The sequence below is a fragment of the Sciurus vulgaris genome (genome assembly GCF_902686455.1).
Source record: "Sciurus vulgaris genome assembly, chromosome: 11".
NCBI classification, from domain to species: domain Eukaryota; kingdom Metazoa; phylum Chordata; class Mammalia; order Rodentia; family Sciuridae; genus Sciurus; species Sciurus vulgaris.
The window spans coordinates 63,037,347-63,052,384 of NC_136472.1; the positions used below are offsets into that span (position 1 = coordinate 63,037,347).

Genomic DNA, 15,038 nt, shown 5'->3' on the forward strand with positions numbered 1-15,038 from the left:
TTTACCATTGCACCATCCCATCTGCAAATTTGCTTAGAGATATTCTCCTTTTCTTTTTGTGTTCTTGACCAATGAATGAATAAAGTTATGGCAGAGATGAAAGTTTTGGTACCAGTTTCTGGGGTCAGCAGGCTCCAATCCCACACCCAGAAGAGCATTCCAGGTTATTGAGAAGGGCTCCCACCTCTGGGAGAGTTGAGACATCATGTCTCCTGGTGATATAAAAAAATCTTTTATGTCTGTGTTAATTGACCCAGCTTATTTTGAAATATTCTTTTAAAATGTGGGGCGGATAGAGACCCAGGAAGACAGGTTTATGGCCCATCTCCCCACCTCCCACCCCCACCAGTCTCTTGGAGCTATTCTGTAGAATCCTCAGGATCCTGACCACCACCAGATCATCTGCTGTATGCTGCTGTTTTGCAGAGGGTCTGAGCTGCATGAATAAGGATCATGGCTGTAGTCACATCTGCAAGGAGGCCCCAAAGGGCAGTGTAGCCTGCGAATGTAGGCCTGGTTTTGAGCTGGCCAAGAACCAGAGAGACTGCATCTGTAAGTATGGCCTGGAACTCAGCTGTGTGAGGGACATGATACTGCAGAGGCTGCCTTCTACGTCCCAGCATGAGCACCTCCTGGCACAGGGAAGGTGGTCGGCACAGGGCTGTCCTCTCTCCAGAGCTTGGTTCATTGCATGAGGGTTGTCTCTGTAGGGAAGGCGAATGCTGTTTAATTAATTAACTAAATAATTAATTAATTAGTGCTGGGGATTTAACCCAGGGATGCTTACTACTGAGCTACATCCCCAGCCCCTTTTTATTTTTTTATTTTAAGACAGGTCTCACCAAGTTGCTCTGACCTTGTTAAGTTGCTGAGGCTTGCCTTCAACTTGTAGACCTCCTCCTGCCTCAGCATCCCAAGTGATTGGGGAATGCTATTTTAAAAGGAACTACTTAGAAGGAAATGAAATTCAGGAATGAAGAGTATGAATGTTGGACTGAGGCTGTAGCTCAGTGGTAGAGTAGCATGTGAGAGGCACTGAATTCGATCCTCAGCACCATATGAAAATAAATAAATAAAATAAAGGCATTGTGTCCATCTACAACTAAAAAAAAAAAAAAAAAACAAAAAACAAAAAACCAGAGTGCAAATGTTGGGGGTCAGCTCTCTGTCTTCCCACAATGTAAAATAAAATTTCCTTATCTGTCAGTCACTGCTCCTGGCTACCTGGTCCCTGCTTTCTTTATAAGCCTCTTCTGCCTCTTTTTCCCAAACTCTAAACTCATTGCCTTTTGGGCAATACCCATCTTTGATGCCTGTCAACCTTTCAAGCCCTCCTCCCTTACTGGTGTGGTGAACTCTTGCTAAACCTTCAACATCCCGCCTAACTTCTAATAATGGCAAAGATCATACCTACAGTTTTTTTTTTTTTTTTTTTTTTTTTTTTTGTGTGGTGCTGAGGATTGAACCCAGGGCCTTGTGCATGCAAGGCAAGCACTCTACCAACTGAGCTATATCCCCAGCCCATACCTACAGTTTTTGAAGCATTTGTTATATGCCAAGTCTTGTCTCAAGGTGTGCCACATCCTTTTTAATTATTATTATTATTATGTGGGCAGTTCTGGGGATTGATCCCCGGGTCACTCTACCACTGAGCTATATCACTAGCCCTTTTTATTTTTTATTTTGAGACAGGGTCCTACTAGGTTACCCAGGATGCCCTCAAACTTGTAATCCTCCTTCCTCAGCCTCCTGGGAGCTGGGATTCCAGGCGTGTGCCTCTCCCTATGACCTAAGTAGTATTACTCCCATTTTCAGTTGAGAAAATTGTGAAGAAGATAAAGCAACAAGATCCCCTTGTGAGTAAGTGGGAAATTAGTTTCAAACTTAGATCTTCCCAACTCTAAGGTTGTGCTCTTTTTCATGTTTTTTTTTTTTTTTTTTTTGGCAGGACTGGGGATTGAACCCAGGGTCTTGTGCTTGCAAGGCAAGCACTCTACCAACTGAGTTATATCCCTAGCCCTTAAGGCCGTGCTCTTAATGTCCACACTCCAGTACCTCAGAAGCCTTCCTAGTGGCAGCTAATTTTTTATTTTGGTTTCCATAGCATTTTGATTCTTCTTCAATCATGGTACATGACATTCTGGTTTGAATTATGTGTTCACAAGTCTGTCTCCCGACTTATAAGCCATTCCAAGCCTAGAACTTCATCTCCCTTTTGCCTTTCAGTCTTCTCTGGTACCTGTTGCAGAATGTGTTTAATATGCACTGGTTTAATGAATGAGTGAATGGCAGTGTACACACCTGGACACAGCTGCCACACAATGGTGGTGGTAGCAAAACCTCAATGGGTAACAGGAAACAACTGGCAATTAATGGTGTTCCTAACCACTATTTATGCCAGACTGCTAGGGATAGTCATTTACAGTGAGGAGACTTTAGTGATTAAGAGATGAGGAGATGTGTTCACCTCAAAGCCTGCCAAACCTTGGCTGGTGCCACTATCACCCTCAAACAACAGGCTCTGGAGGCAGAAATGGCCTCTGCTCTGCTCAGCTCCCTGAGGAGGACCCAGACCCCCTAAGACTCACCTATGAAATGAACATTTCAGTTTTCCAGGGACCATTTGCTAGAGGTAGAGCAATTATTAGCTGAGTTTTGAAAATTTTAAATGTTTTTAAGATGTCACTGCTTAAAAAAATCAATATTCTTTAACATTCAAAGAATTAAATAATAACAGTTGGAGAATTTTTTTTTAAAAGTAAGGTTCAGAATCCTACTATATAACTAGCTATTGTAATTTTTTCATGTTCCTGTTTAGTTGTCATTCATGTGTATGAACAATCTTCACATAGCTATAGTCATAGAACAGCTTCTTTCTCACGTCTCAAATATGTAATTAGTTCTTTTAAATTAGAAAAATTGCAAAGGCCTATGTAAAAATCCAGACACTCTGAAGTGTATAAGAAAACATGTAATCTCCCTCTCCCATTTCCTTTGCCAGAGGTAACTTTGTTTAACAGTTTGATGAGCAGATAGTTTGATAGTTGACATTTTTAATTTATTTTTTGGCCTGTCATCAATGTGTTCATACACAGTCTTCATAATTATTAGTTAATGCTGCATTAACTGTGTGCAAAGAGTTATCATTTCCTCTGATTATCTACCATTTTAACAAATCCAGATGGAGTCTGAGAGAAATTCTAACATATATGTACAAATTAAATATTGTCAGTTTATTCCATATATGAAGTGCTATGGCATTTCCCAAAAGAAATTTCTCATACAGGTCAATTTCATTAGTTAAAGCAAAGCAATAGTCCAGAATCTCTTGGTATAATTCCTCTCAACTCCATCATCTCCATCCTCCCATATGACTTTGTTCAAACTTATGTTTCAGCATTTCTACAATTTGTGTTATGACGATCAGCTTATACAGGCATGGACAGGGCCTGAATGGGAGTTCTCTTTTATGCACAGTGCCTGGCAGGTACCAGGCACTCAAAAACTTGCAGAGTGAAAGTCAGAGTTCCTTGGGCACAAACAGCCCTGGTTGTGGAAAACTCAGTGCTTTATGTATTGATGCATTTTGCTGTCAGTGACCTGTAACCATGGAAACGGTGGGTGTCAGCACTCCTGTGAAGACACAGCTGAAGGCCCTGAGTGTAGCTGCCATCCACAGTACAAGTTGCACACAGATGGGAGGAGCTGCCTCGGTGAGTGGTGACCCCACGCTGGGTGAGAGTCTGCCCCAGCCTACCCACCGCTAACCTTAACCTAACCCTCAACAGAATTTAGTGCTAGGTGGAGGGTGTTTCTGTGCATCTGCTCCCAAATAGGCACCGCTGCTTCAGTGTGGCAGTAAGAGTGGTCTAGTTCTGGGCTGAAGGTCCCCTTCTCTCTGTGTGACCTTGAAAAGCCCTTCCTCCTTTATTGGGAAAACACATCCCAAAGGATGACACAAAGTTAGAGCTAGCTGTTTGTGATAATGCAGCAAACTTTATAGTCTGCAGGAGCTAGAGATGCATATTTCTGTGGGATATCTGCTCTTTGCTAGGTCTATTTTAGAGGTTTCCAGATCCGAGTTCTTTTTGTCCTGAACTAAGGTTACTACAGTGAGCTGAAGCTTGCATTCCCTAATGTCTCTTTGGTCAATGCAATATACTTCTAAAATCTTTTCTACATTTAATGTTTACAAGGATCTGCAGCCATTTAATGCACAGTTTCTTGCAGAGCCTCATTACAGCACATTTTTATTGAGTAAACAGAGTCACACATTTTACATTGTTCCTGTGTCTGGGATTTCAGGAGAAATGGTTGTTGAGGGGATGAATAATGTGACTCATTCAGCTGAGAACTCGTCTTTTGCTTCTCTTGTAGAGCGAGAGGACACTGCCCTGGAGGTGACTGAGAACAATGCCACATCAGTGGCAGATGGGGATAAGCGGGTGAAACGGCGGCTGCTCATGGGTAGGCACCTTCTCTCCCCTCCCCTTTTTCTCCCCAGCTCACTGCATCAGGCCTGAGCTTGGGGGCCATGTGCCCTCAATCAGCTGGACCAGGGTGAGCTGCTGCTGTAAAGCCAGGGTGTGTCTGTTCTTCTCCCACTGCTGTTGCTTAGCCACCATCCAAGACCCCTGGGACTGTGGGAAGAGCACTGGCCAGGCCTTCAGAATAATCAGGTCAACATCCTAGCACTGCCCGACTAACTGTGACACTTGGCAAACTGCCCTGAGACTCTGACTCTAGGTCTTTCTTTAAAATGGATGTAACAGAATCTACCTCTTAGGCTTATCAGGAAGCTCAGTTAAGATAATAAAATGCAAAAGTGCCCAGAGTCCAATGCCTGGGACATAGTGGGTGGCCAGGGAATGTCAGTTCCCTGCCTTCTGAGTTGCTATAATGAGAGGGGCACTTTGGGCAGCCTCCAGCTTAGCATGGTTATTTGTCTATTTTTGTGTCTACTGAGTCTTCCATTTCTGACTCAGCCAATGTTAGTGGCGGAGGAGATGAATGGAGAAGAGTGGCACTTGGCTGTGGTATTGGGATGGTTTGCCAGTAGGCCTGACAGCCGAGCTAGAGATGAAAGAGAAGTAGAGACAGTGACTAGGGATGGGGACCAGACGGTTCCTTTGACACATTATTCTGGGGAGTTTGGCTCTATCTAAACAAAACTAGTCTTCTGACAGCTTCTGGATTATAATGGGTATGACGTTGAACAGTCATTGGTTACCAAGCAGGTGACTTTTCTGAGCCCTTTTCTGTTCTTTAAAAATTAATTTAAATTTGTCTTAAAATTAAAATAGTATACATTACTACTATAAAACTTTAATTGCCACTTAGCTTATAAAGAAATACAACATTTCCTTATCTCATACCTTCCGATTTCCTCATTCCTTTTTCCAAATGCCATAATTCTCAACTCACACAATGTCTGAAAAAAATGAAGTGTGCACAGCTATTTCATGATGTGTCAACTTCAGGTGTAGCTTTTGACTTCCCACTATGGAAGATTAGGTTTTAACCTTCACTGCTTCCCCTCCTCCACTACACACACACACACACACACACACACACACACACACACACACGTTGACCCTCTCACCAGGCCCTTAATAGTGTTCTATCACAATGTAAGTCAATATTATGTGTTTATGTTATTGTGATGATGAGTAGCTACATAGGATTTGTCCTGAGTCACAATGTGCTATGATCTTGTTTTCTTTGATTAGTTTCCTAAATACCTCCTTTCAATTCTTCTGCAAATCTCTGCAAGAAAACCCTTTCCAGTGTATTCAAATACAGCAGGATGCTTCCCAACTCAGTTCCCTTCTCTGACCAGCCTCTCCTGAGGCTTCCCTGTTCTAGGGGGGCCCAGCTCCTGCCCACAGATCCTCTCTCAGCAGGTCCTTTCCCAGAAACTTAGGAGTTCCCTCTACGGCTGTTTTGAAGGATCCCAAGTCTTGTCCTTTGTCAGTAAACAAATGAAATTTCACAGTAATGTCCCCCAACTGTGAATTTTCCCACTTGTCATGCTGAGTGCTTAGTAGGCCTCTTCAAGATGGGCATTCAGTTTCCTTGGTTCTGAGAAATTTTCTTCCATATTTTCTTTACTCTATTTTCTCTGTTCTTTCTCTCTGGAATTCCTTTTGTTTGACTGCTTTAACAACTGAATCGATCATTTAATTTTCTTCTCTTTTTCTTTCTTTGTATTTTTTTTCTAATTTCTAAGAATTATTTTTCTTCACTTTTTTCTTCTACTCTTTCTACTGGATTTTTATTTTTTAAATTTCTGCTTTCATATTTTAATTTTTCAGGAATTTTACTTTGGTCTGTTGTAGAAAACTGTTTTCACTTCCTGAATACTTCTCTTATCTCCCTGAGAAACTCAGAAGATTTTAACTTCTCTTTTTCTTCCAAATTCCTTTTTCCCTGTTCGACTTGGTGTGTGTATTTCACATTAGAGGCTTTTCTAAAATATGTTTCTTTCTTGTCTTTTTTCTTTTTCTTTTTCTTTTCTTTTCTTTCTTTCTTTTTTTTTTTTAACTGGGGGTTGAACCCAGGGTAATTTACCACTGAGCTACAGCCCCGTACCATTTAAAAAAAAAATTTATTTTTATTTTTATTTTTATTTTTTTTTTTAATTTTGAGACAGAGTCTGACTAAGTTGCCAAGGCTGGCCTTGAAGTTGAAATACTGCTGCCTCAGCCTCCCGAGTCACTGGGATTACCTTGCCACTATTCCTGGCAATCTGGTGATTCTTGACTGATTTTTTCACATTTAATTGTGAATACTAAAAAGCCAATTGGATATTCTGTTGGCCAGTGGACTTCATGTTTAGGTGACTAGAAAGTGACAATTGTTTCATTTGGAGATCCTCAAATGCCAGTACTTATAGATCTTTTTACTTAGGTAGGTCAATGTAGCTAGACAGGATTCTCTCCATTTCCTGCCCAGGGAATATAAACTTAACTGCCAGCATTCTGGGAGCTGGTGGTGGGGGGCGGTGGGGGAGGTGGACTGTGGGCTTAAACTCTCTCTTCTCAGGGAATAATAGACTTTTACCTGACCCTGCTTCCCTCTTCTCCTGTGCTGTTCTGGCACTTCTCTGGTCCCGCTTCTCCAGAGCATAAACTTCTCTTGCTGTAGCCAGATTAGGGAAGAGGTAGTCACACGACTGTGCAGAATTAAGAAGCAGCTCTGGGAATTTGTCTGTTTCTTATAGACTCAATTATCCTTCTGTTGTAACTCTATCCTTACCTCTGCCTCTAGAGTAACTTGACACTGCCAATTCCTCCAATTTGGGCCATTCTTTGATTCTGTTGTTTATGTGAGCTTTGCCACTTATAGGTAACACTTCTGCAGACTCCTAGAATTTAACTTTCTGCTGTGCCAGTTACTGTTCCTCCATGGACATGCCACTTCTGGAATATTTGACATCTTTCCTCTGTAGTTTCTTCTTCCTTTCTTATAGTATAAGGATTTATACTATAAAAAAATTGATTTAGGGCTGGGGAGATAGCTCAGCTGGTAGAGTGCTTGCCTTGCAAGCACAAGGCCCTGAGTTCGATCCCCAGCACCGCAAAAAAAAAAAAAAAAAAAAAAAAAAAAATTGATTTACTCCCATTTTCGTGAGGTTTTGAGGAAACAGAGAAAAACATACATGTTAGAGGTGTCCTTTTTTGGGGAGGGGTGGTCCTGGGTGTTGAACTCAGGGGCACTCAACCACTGAGCCACATCCCCAGCCCATTTATATTTTATTTGGAGACAGGATCTCACTGAGTTGCTTAGTGCCCCGCTGTTGCTGAGGCTGGCTTTGAACTCGTGATCCTCCTGTCTCAGCCTCCCGAGCCGCTGTAATTACAGGTGTGTGCCACCAATGCCCAGCCAATGTCATTTTAATTAGTGCTCAGCTTATTTCCACAGGTTTTAAAATTAAGTAGCCATGAAAATAAAGTGATGTTTCTAGTGCCTAGATGCTAAAATGGAATGAATGTTGAGTTGCACTTGCTTGTTATTTGGAATAACTTATGAAATGCAGAACTAGAAGGCCCTTTGCTTAGTGTTCCTCGTCTACATAGTTGCAATTTAACTAATATGACTTATTTTTCATGTTTTTGTGACAGGGAATTTTAGTATCAGGGAAAGTTAAACTTCTGAGTAAATGGGCAGATGCAAAGATGAAGTCATTAGTTTGCAAAAATGGGATGGTTGGGGTTGGCAGTGCTTACCTTCCCTTGCTGTGCCCATCACTAAGACTGAAAAGTGAAGGTTTGGGATTCAGAAAGGAACATTCCCTTTGCACTGTTCTTTCTGTACTTGTACCTAGCCTGCCAGAGGTGATCATACTTAGCAGTTTGCTGGTTGTGGATCATTGGGAACTTTTTTTTGTTGTTGTTCTGGGGTTTGAACTCAGACACATTTTTATCACTGAGTTATATCCCCAGTCCCTTCTACTTTTATTTTCTTTGATTTTGAGACAGCCTTGCTAAGTTGCTCAGGCTGGCCTCAAACTTGCAATCCTCCTACCTCAGCCTCCTGAGTGACTGGGATTATAGGAGTGTGCCACTGCACCCAACCATCAGGAACTTTAAATCTACCTAGAGTGGGGAATGGCTCTAGGTTGGGAGACATCTTTACCCCTCTGATCATCCTGTCCATCTTCCTCGGGAAAATATACCTCATTTAGACAGGTGGAAGGAGTTGCACCTGCTCTCCCTCTGTCTCACCTACATGTGGCAGAGACTTAGGGTGTGACTGTGACTACCCCACCATGCTTTCACAAGCTCAGTCAAATATTAACAACTGTATCAGTACTTCTTTGGGAAACTAACTGCCTTTTTTACCTCCTTGTAGAAACATGTGCTGTCAACAACGGAGGCTGTGATCGCACCTGCAAGGATACTTCAACGGGTGTTCACTGCAGTTGTCCAGTGGGATTCACTCTCCAGCTGGATGGGAAGACATGTAAAGGTAGCCTTCACCTAGGGGGCTGGGGGGCCTGGAGACCCTGTTGTGGAGGGAGTCCCACGCTGCTGTCATGGTGTGCTGTGGAGGCAGTGTTTCCCTCCATGACCTCTGACTGACTCCAGATTTGCTTATGATTCATATTGATGCGAACTTTTCGTCTCTGGGCTAGTGGACGGTTATAATTGAGTGAGCTTAATTAAAATCAACTTAATTACACTGACTGTTGAGAAGGTCAGCCTCTACAAGCATTAAATAATCCATTGCAGGCAGTGGCCTTATTAGAAAAAGGCAGTTCAAGGAAACATTCATTGGCAGGAGATAACATCGGCCTATCATAAATAATAACCTCGAGATTATTATGTAAATAACAGCTGAGATTATTATCCAGAGAACTTAATGAATAACTGCACCATTAACTTTTACTGATGAAGACAGATCCCATTAACTTACTAGTATTTCACAGGCAAGAGTACAAAGAATTAGTTCTTTAGCATGATAAAAAATAGATATGAGATGAAACTGAGAACAGATAAGATTGAGTATCAGAAATCATTTAAGAACATTGAGGCCATTTGATCATTGTGTAATTTGCCAAAACAAATGCTCTAGTCCCTTATAACTTTAATCATTAAGCTAGAATAGAAAGTATACTAACAGGAGCTATATCTTATCTCAAGAGAGCACTGGAAGGATGAAAATATTATGGGGCATCACCACTCTTTCCCATTGTCTGTTTCCTTAATACCACTCAAAAGTGTCAGAAGTCAGTTGTCTTTCAAAACTGGTTCAGCCAGACAAGAAAACATGTAAGATTAAAAACATCAGCAAACATTTTTAAATGCTTTTCAGGGTCTGTTTTTATTTCAGAGAATAATGAGCACACACAATAGCACTTTGGGGATTTGTGGGAGGCAATTTTGCTCTCTGATTTGCTGTTGCTTGCCTGTTACAGATATTGATGAGTGCCAAATCCGAAACGGAGGTTGTGATCATTTCTGCAAAAATACTGTGGGCAGTTTTGATTGTAGCTGCACAAAAGGATTTAAATTATTAACAGATGAAAAATCTTGCCAAGGTATGTGCTGAAAATGTAGCGGTACTGTGCAATGGCCCCCTGGTTGAAACAGAGAGGATGTAACCCTCCGTCCCACATTCCTGGGTAGTCACTGGCTCAGCTGGTTTCCTAACAGTCACAAATCTGACCTTCAACCTAGGCTTCACTTATTTCATCTGTTAGGTAGAATAAAAGCAGGAATGTAGCTCACAGGTATGTTTTGAAAATTAAGCTATTAATGATTAGAAGAACACCTCAGTTGGGCACAGTAGTTCACACCTGTAATCCCAGTAGCTCCGGAGGCTGAGGCAGGAGAAACTCAGGTTCAAAGCCAGCCTCACCAACTTAGCAAGGCTGTAAGCAATCTAGTGAGATCCTGTCTCAAAATAAAAAATAAAAAGTGCTGGGGATGTGGCTCAGTGGTTGAGCACCCTTGGATTCAATCCCTGGTACCCCCTGACTACCCCTGGATTCAATCCCTGGTACTTCCCTGACCACCCCAAAAAAGGAGCACCTCAAAGAATCCACCTGAGGTGACCTCAGTAAAGCTCGCTGCTTGAAATGGAATGCAATGCAAGCAGGGTTGCATCAGGGTGTTCAGATATGGATAATTTTCCTTTTCTAAGAATTTGTTTCATGTTATTGTCCTGATGACAAAAAAAAGGTTTTTAGCAAAAAATCTGTAGATTTAGAGACCACACCTTCCTAGCCAAAAGATGGGGTCAGTTCATAATCAAGATCATGAACCAGTTTATTTCTTCCTATAGCTCTTGTTTTGAATAATCAGCCCTTGATGCTTGGAGAGAAGGCTAGAGACTGAGGGATGGGGTTATGGGGCAGAGACACTGGTTGGTTCTTAAGCAGGATTACAGACCCCTTTTCAAATACATCCTTCCCACATAAGGTGGATAGCAAGGAAACTTCCTTGGGCAGCAGTCGTTGATATTAACAATTGTTTTGGGTGGTGGGAAGCTGTTTTGTGGCATGTCATCATTTATAGTTTTAGATAAGCACTTTTATGTCCCATTAAAATGCAGGAAGAACTCTCAGAAAAGATCTGCTGTCATTTATTCTTGCTATGTTTCTGAGAATAAAGACTGTCTTATTTATTTTGTTAGAAATCTCAGCATTAAATCAGAATCAGGTCAGGTGTGGTGGCACATGCTTGTAATACCAGCTACTCAAGAGGCTGAAGCAGGAGGATTGCCAGGTTCTAAGCCAACCCCCAACAATTTAGTAAGCCCCTGTCTCAAAATAAAAAAAATCAAAAGGACTAGGAATGGTAAAGCACCCCAGGATTTAATCCCAGTACAAAAAAAAAAAAAAAAATATATATATATATATATATTCTGATTTCACTTTATATAATAAAGTTATAACATTATCTTTCTAAAAACTGTATGGTGTGAATTAGTTTTTCTTAATATATAATTTGCCAGGCAGTTCAAATATATTCTCCTTTAAATTTGGTGAGTTAATGCTAGATGATTATAGTGTGGTTTTCTTCAGTTTGACTTGGAAAGCAAATTTGCTGTTCCACATAATGTTTTATAATGTATAGAGCAAGCAATACTGTTTAAGCTGTGTAAACACATTAAAAGGGAATTAGGAAAGTGATCTCATTATTTTTGGCAAAGAGAAAGCCTAGAGTGAGCTGCCAAAGTCAGCTACTGAACGAGACCACTTTCTCAGCAACTGGCTGATATTAATAACAGATTTCATAGAATGGCATCAATTACTAGGGAGGAAACTGACTTTTTCTCATTTCTCACTGATCAGTCTTGGTAGAATAAATATTTGCACAGAACAAATTTGCTGGAGAAATTGCCAGGATTTCTGGGAAAAGCTAGGAATGAAGAGATTTTGCAAGAATTTGCCCTTTTTTTTTTCACTTTTTCATTCCTCCTGATCCATCCAAATGTTTGTTTTTTATTAATGTAGTTTCTTGTGGCACATTCAGTGTTGATAAAGTAGGCTAACAATGGTCTAGTTAGTTTCCACTTGGTGCTGCACTGGCCCTGGTTTATCCATTTGGAGACATAAGTTGTAGCTTTAAAACCCTCCAAAGACTTGAGAGAGCGAAGCACTGAAATTCTAGTCTACAGGAAAGATGTGGGAGCCAGACCATGGAAGAACAGATGCAGCCTCCTGAGGCTAGTGTCCATGACCCCAGCTGTAGCCAAGAATGCATTCACACTAAAACAGGAAAATAGGGTACACATGGCTCTGGACCATGGGGGAGGAGCACAACCAAGAGACAGGTCGAGTAGATCCAGTTTAGAGTATAACCACCTAATTTCAATGTCTGCCATAGAAAACTACTGAGGTTATTAATGTTGATATACTCTTTAGTGTAAAGGGCTTCAAAACCCAGGATTAACTGGTCTCTTGGTTAATTCTGGGAAGATCAGAAAGGGAGGGGAACCAGATTTACTTCCAATGAAAGTATTTCCTTTGTTCATTTCACCATAGCCTAGGAAGTTACAGGTGCTTTTTTTTACCAATAGTAATATGACAATAATAATGTACAGCTAGTATCCTTGTTTATAATATAGTTTACAAAATCCTTTTTAGGTATGCTATCTCATGTGTTTTCATTTACATAATTTTAATTACTCAGTCCTGCAAATAAGTATGGGTGAAAGAGGCAAATTAGACCTCAGGGCAAATACAGTTTGCAACAGATTTTGGAAATAAGGGTCCCGGCAGCGAGCAGACCTATCATGGCCTGCTCAGTGCTTTCTTTGACACAAATGAGAGAGGAGGATGAATAGAAAATCTCCCCCATCCCCATATGTGTTGTTTGGGTTGTTAGTTAGCAATTGGTGTTTATTTTTCTTTATTTTAAAATATTTTTTGTTGTAGATGAACTCAATATCTTTAATATATTTATTTTTTATGTGGTGCTAAGAATCGAACCTAGTACCTCTCGCACATGCTAGGCAAGCCCTCTATCACTGAGCCACAACCCCAGTCCAGCAACCTCTCCACTTATTTGTCAGAACTGTTTTCAACAGCCCTCTCCCTTTGGTAATTACAGATGTGGATGAGTGCTCTTTGGATAGGACTTGTGACCACAGCTGCATCAACCACCCTGGCACATTTGCTTGTGCTTGCAACAAAGGGTACACTCTCTATGGCTTCACCCACTGTGGAGGTGAGTGGACTGGTCCTCTAGGCTTGGGAGGTGGGGCCCATCCCTGTTTATTTTCCTACATTAGGGAAAAAAGGTACATTCCAGTCCCTGCACACATGCAACAGGTTCATCAACTCAAGGGAAGCATTTGCTGACAGGGAATTTGTCCTTTTAACATGTCCAGTGTAAAGTGAAACAGAGAGAGGAGCTGAGCTCTTTCAACTATGGATTCTTTCTTGACTTTATTGACTTGTGGTTGTATTCAGAGAATGGGTGGGTCTCTCAGGAGCTGAGACCCTCTCCACTGGAACTTCACATCAGACAGTAACGTTGCAGTCCTCAGAGAAGCTTGGCAGGGCACCAACCAATTTCTGCTGTGCAGAGGCACTGGCTGCAAAACCTTGGTTCGAGCCTCACAGTTAGGTCTTTGAACTGCAAGTGGAACCATTGGGTGTCTCTCTCCACTCTGTGCACATTTAGCAACGTATTCTCGTAGGTTTGTAGTCAAGCAGGCTAGAGTCTACATTAGATTCGGTACCATCTGACTCCCATTCCACTCCCCTGGCCATCAAATTCACTAGTGATCTTTGAGAACACAGATTCAGATTCCAGTTCAGTGTCTAGGGCCTTCGAGGCGATTCTGAGGATCTGCAGGATTTGGGAACCCTTGACCTGAACACTTCTGCCTAGTCTCCTTCCTGTGTTTAAGAAGAATGGATAGTGTTGTCTCCCTTCTCCTCAACACATCCTTGACATGGCTAACCATATACTCTCCCGAGTCTGGCAAGAAACACCAACAAAATGTACCCTAAGTATGAGCTGAGCGCCATGGTGCTCGCCTGTAATCCCAGTGGCTTGGGAGGCTGAGGCAGGAGTGACCAAGAGTTCAAAGCCAACCTCAACAAAAGCTAAGTGTTGAGGAATTCAGTGAGACCCTGTCTCTAAATAAAATCCAAAATAGGGCTGGGGATGTGGCACAGTGGTCAAGTGTCCCTAAGTTCAATCCTTGGTACCCCCCCAAAACAAGTACCCTAAGTGTGGAAGTGAATATGGAACCTTCTTCTGATGGGACTTAGTCTGAAGTTGACAGGGATTGGTCACTTCTGTTTTCTGTATCTCAACTGTGGCAACAAATAGAACTCTGAATTCTGACTCCCTTGATGTTCAGCACAGAGGATGATGGAGTTTTAAATTAGAAGCCTGTGTGGTGTCTGAGTTTGGACATCTGAAAGCAGAGTGTGGTCCCTTCTGAGTGTTCCTAACCAGGCAATGGTTTTGTGAACAGAGGAACTTGAGCTCTCCCTAGTGTGGCTAATGCCAGTGGGAAATGGGGTGTGTGGTCAGTGGGTGCCAAACTCGAGGGCACTCAGCCCCTTTCCTTTGTTTGGTGTCTTTCAACCATATGACATTGCTGCTGCTCCTTCCTCAAGGGAGGGATAGCATCAGCCCATTCAGTGACGTGCTGCTGTGACGGGAGCATTTTGTTCCACAGACACCAACGAGTGCAGCATCAACAACGGAGGCTGTCAGCAGGTCTGTGCAAACACAGTGGGCAGCTATGAATGCCAGTGCCATCCCGGGTACAAGCTCCACTGGAATAAAAAGGACTGTGTGGGTAAGGGGCACTGGCCACAGAGCAGACTTGGCCAGTGAACTCAGTGCTGGCCCAGAGGTGTGAAGCTCTGAGTGCTCCATGTCCTGCTGGACCCAGAGCACCTGACCTTCTCCTGAGATTTCCTCCCCTCTGCAGCAGCAGCCAGTCTTTAAATAGTCCAAAAACAGGAGATACTTTTCGGGCTCTTTGGTGTTTCTTTCTGTGCTTTTGTGTAGGTTGGAACTTACTTCTGTTTCCCTGGTTGCTCTTCTGCATGAAAAAAAAAA

The 15,038-nt window shown here is 42.0% G+C and overlaps 1 protein-coding gene across 10 annotated transcripts in view; it reads left to right on the plus strand.

Annotated features, from left to right (window-relative positions):
- Positions 1-15,038, plus strand: part of SCUBE2 (signal peptide, CUB domain and EGF like domain containing 2) — a 79,847-nt gene that overhangs the window by 20,013 nt on the left and 44,796 nt on the right. For 9 of the 10 annotated variants that reach the window (XM_079104276.1, XM_079104270.1, XM_079104273.1 and 6 more), the window contains exons 5-11: positions 427-552; positions 3,597-3,713; positions 4,378-4,467; positions 8,854-8,970; positions 9,920-10,042; positions 13,062-13,178; positions 14,650-14,772. In XM_079104276.1, coding sequence (XP_078960402.1) covers positions 427-552; positions 3,597-3,713; positions 4,378-4,467; positions 8,854-8,970; positions 9,920-10,042; positions 13,062-13,178; positions 14,650-14,772 — 813 coding nt within the window. The remainder of the gene's footprint in view (positions 1-426; positions 553-3,596; positions 3,714-4,377; positions 4,468-8,853; positions 8,971-9,919; positions 10,043-13,061; positions 13,179-14,649; positions 14,773-15,038) is intronic. The other variant, XM_079104271.1, reaches the window with a different exon arrangement.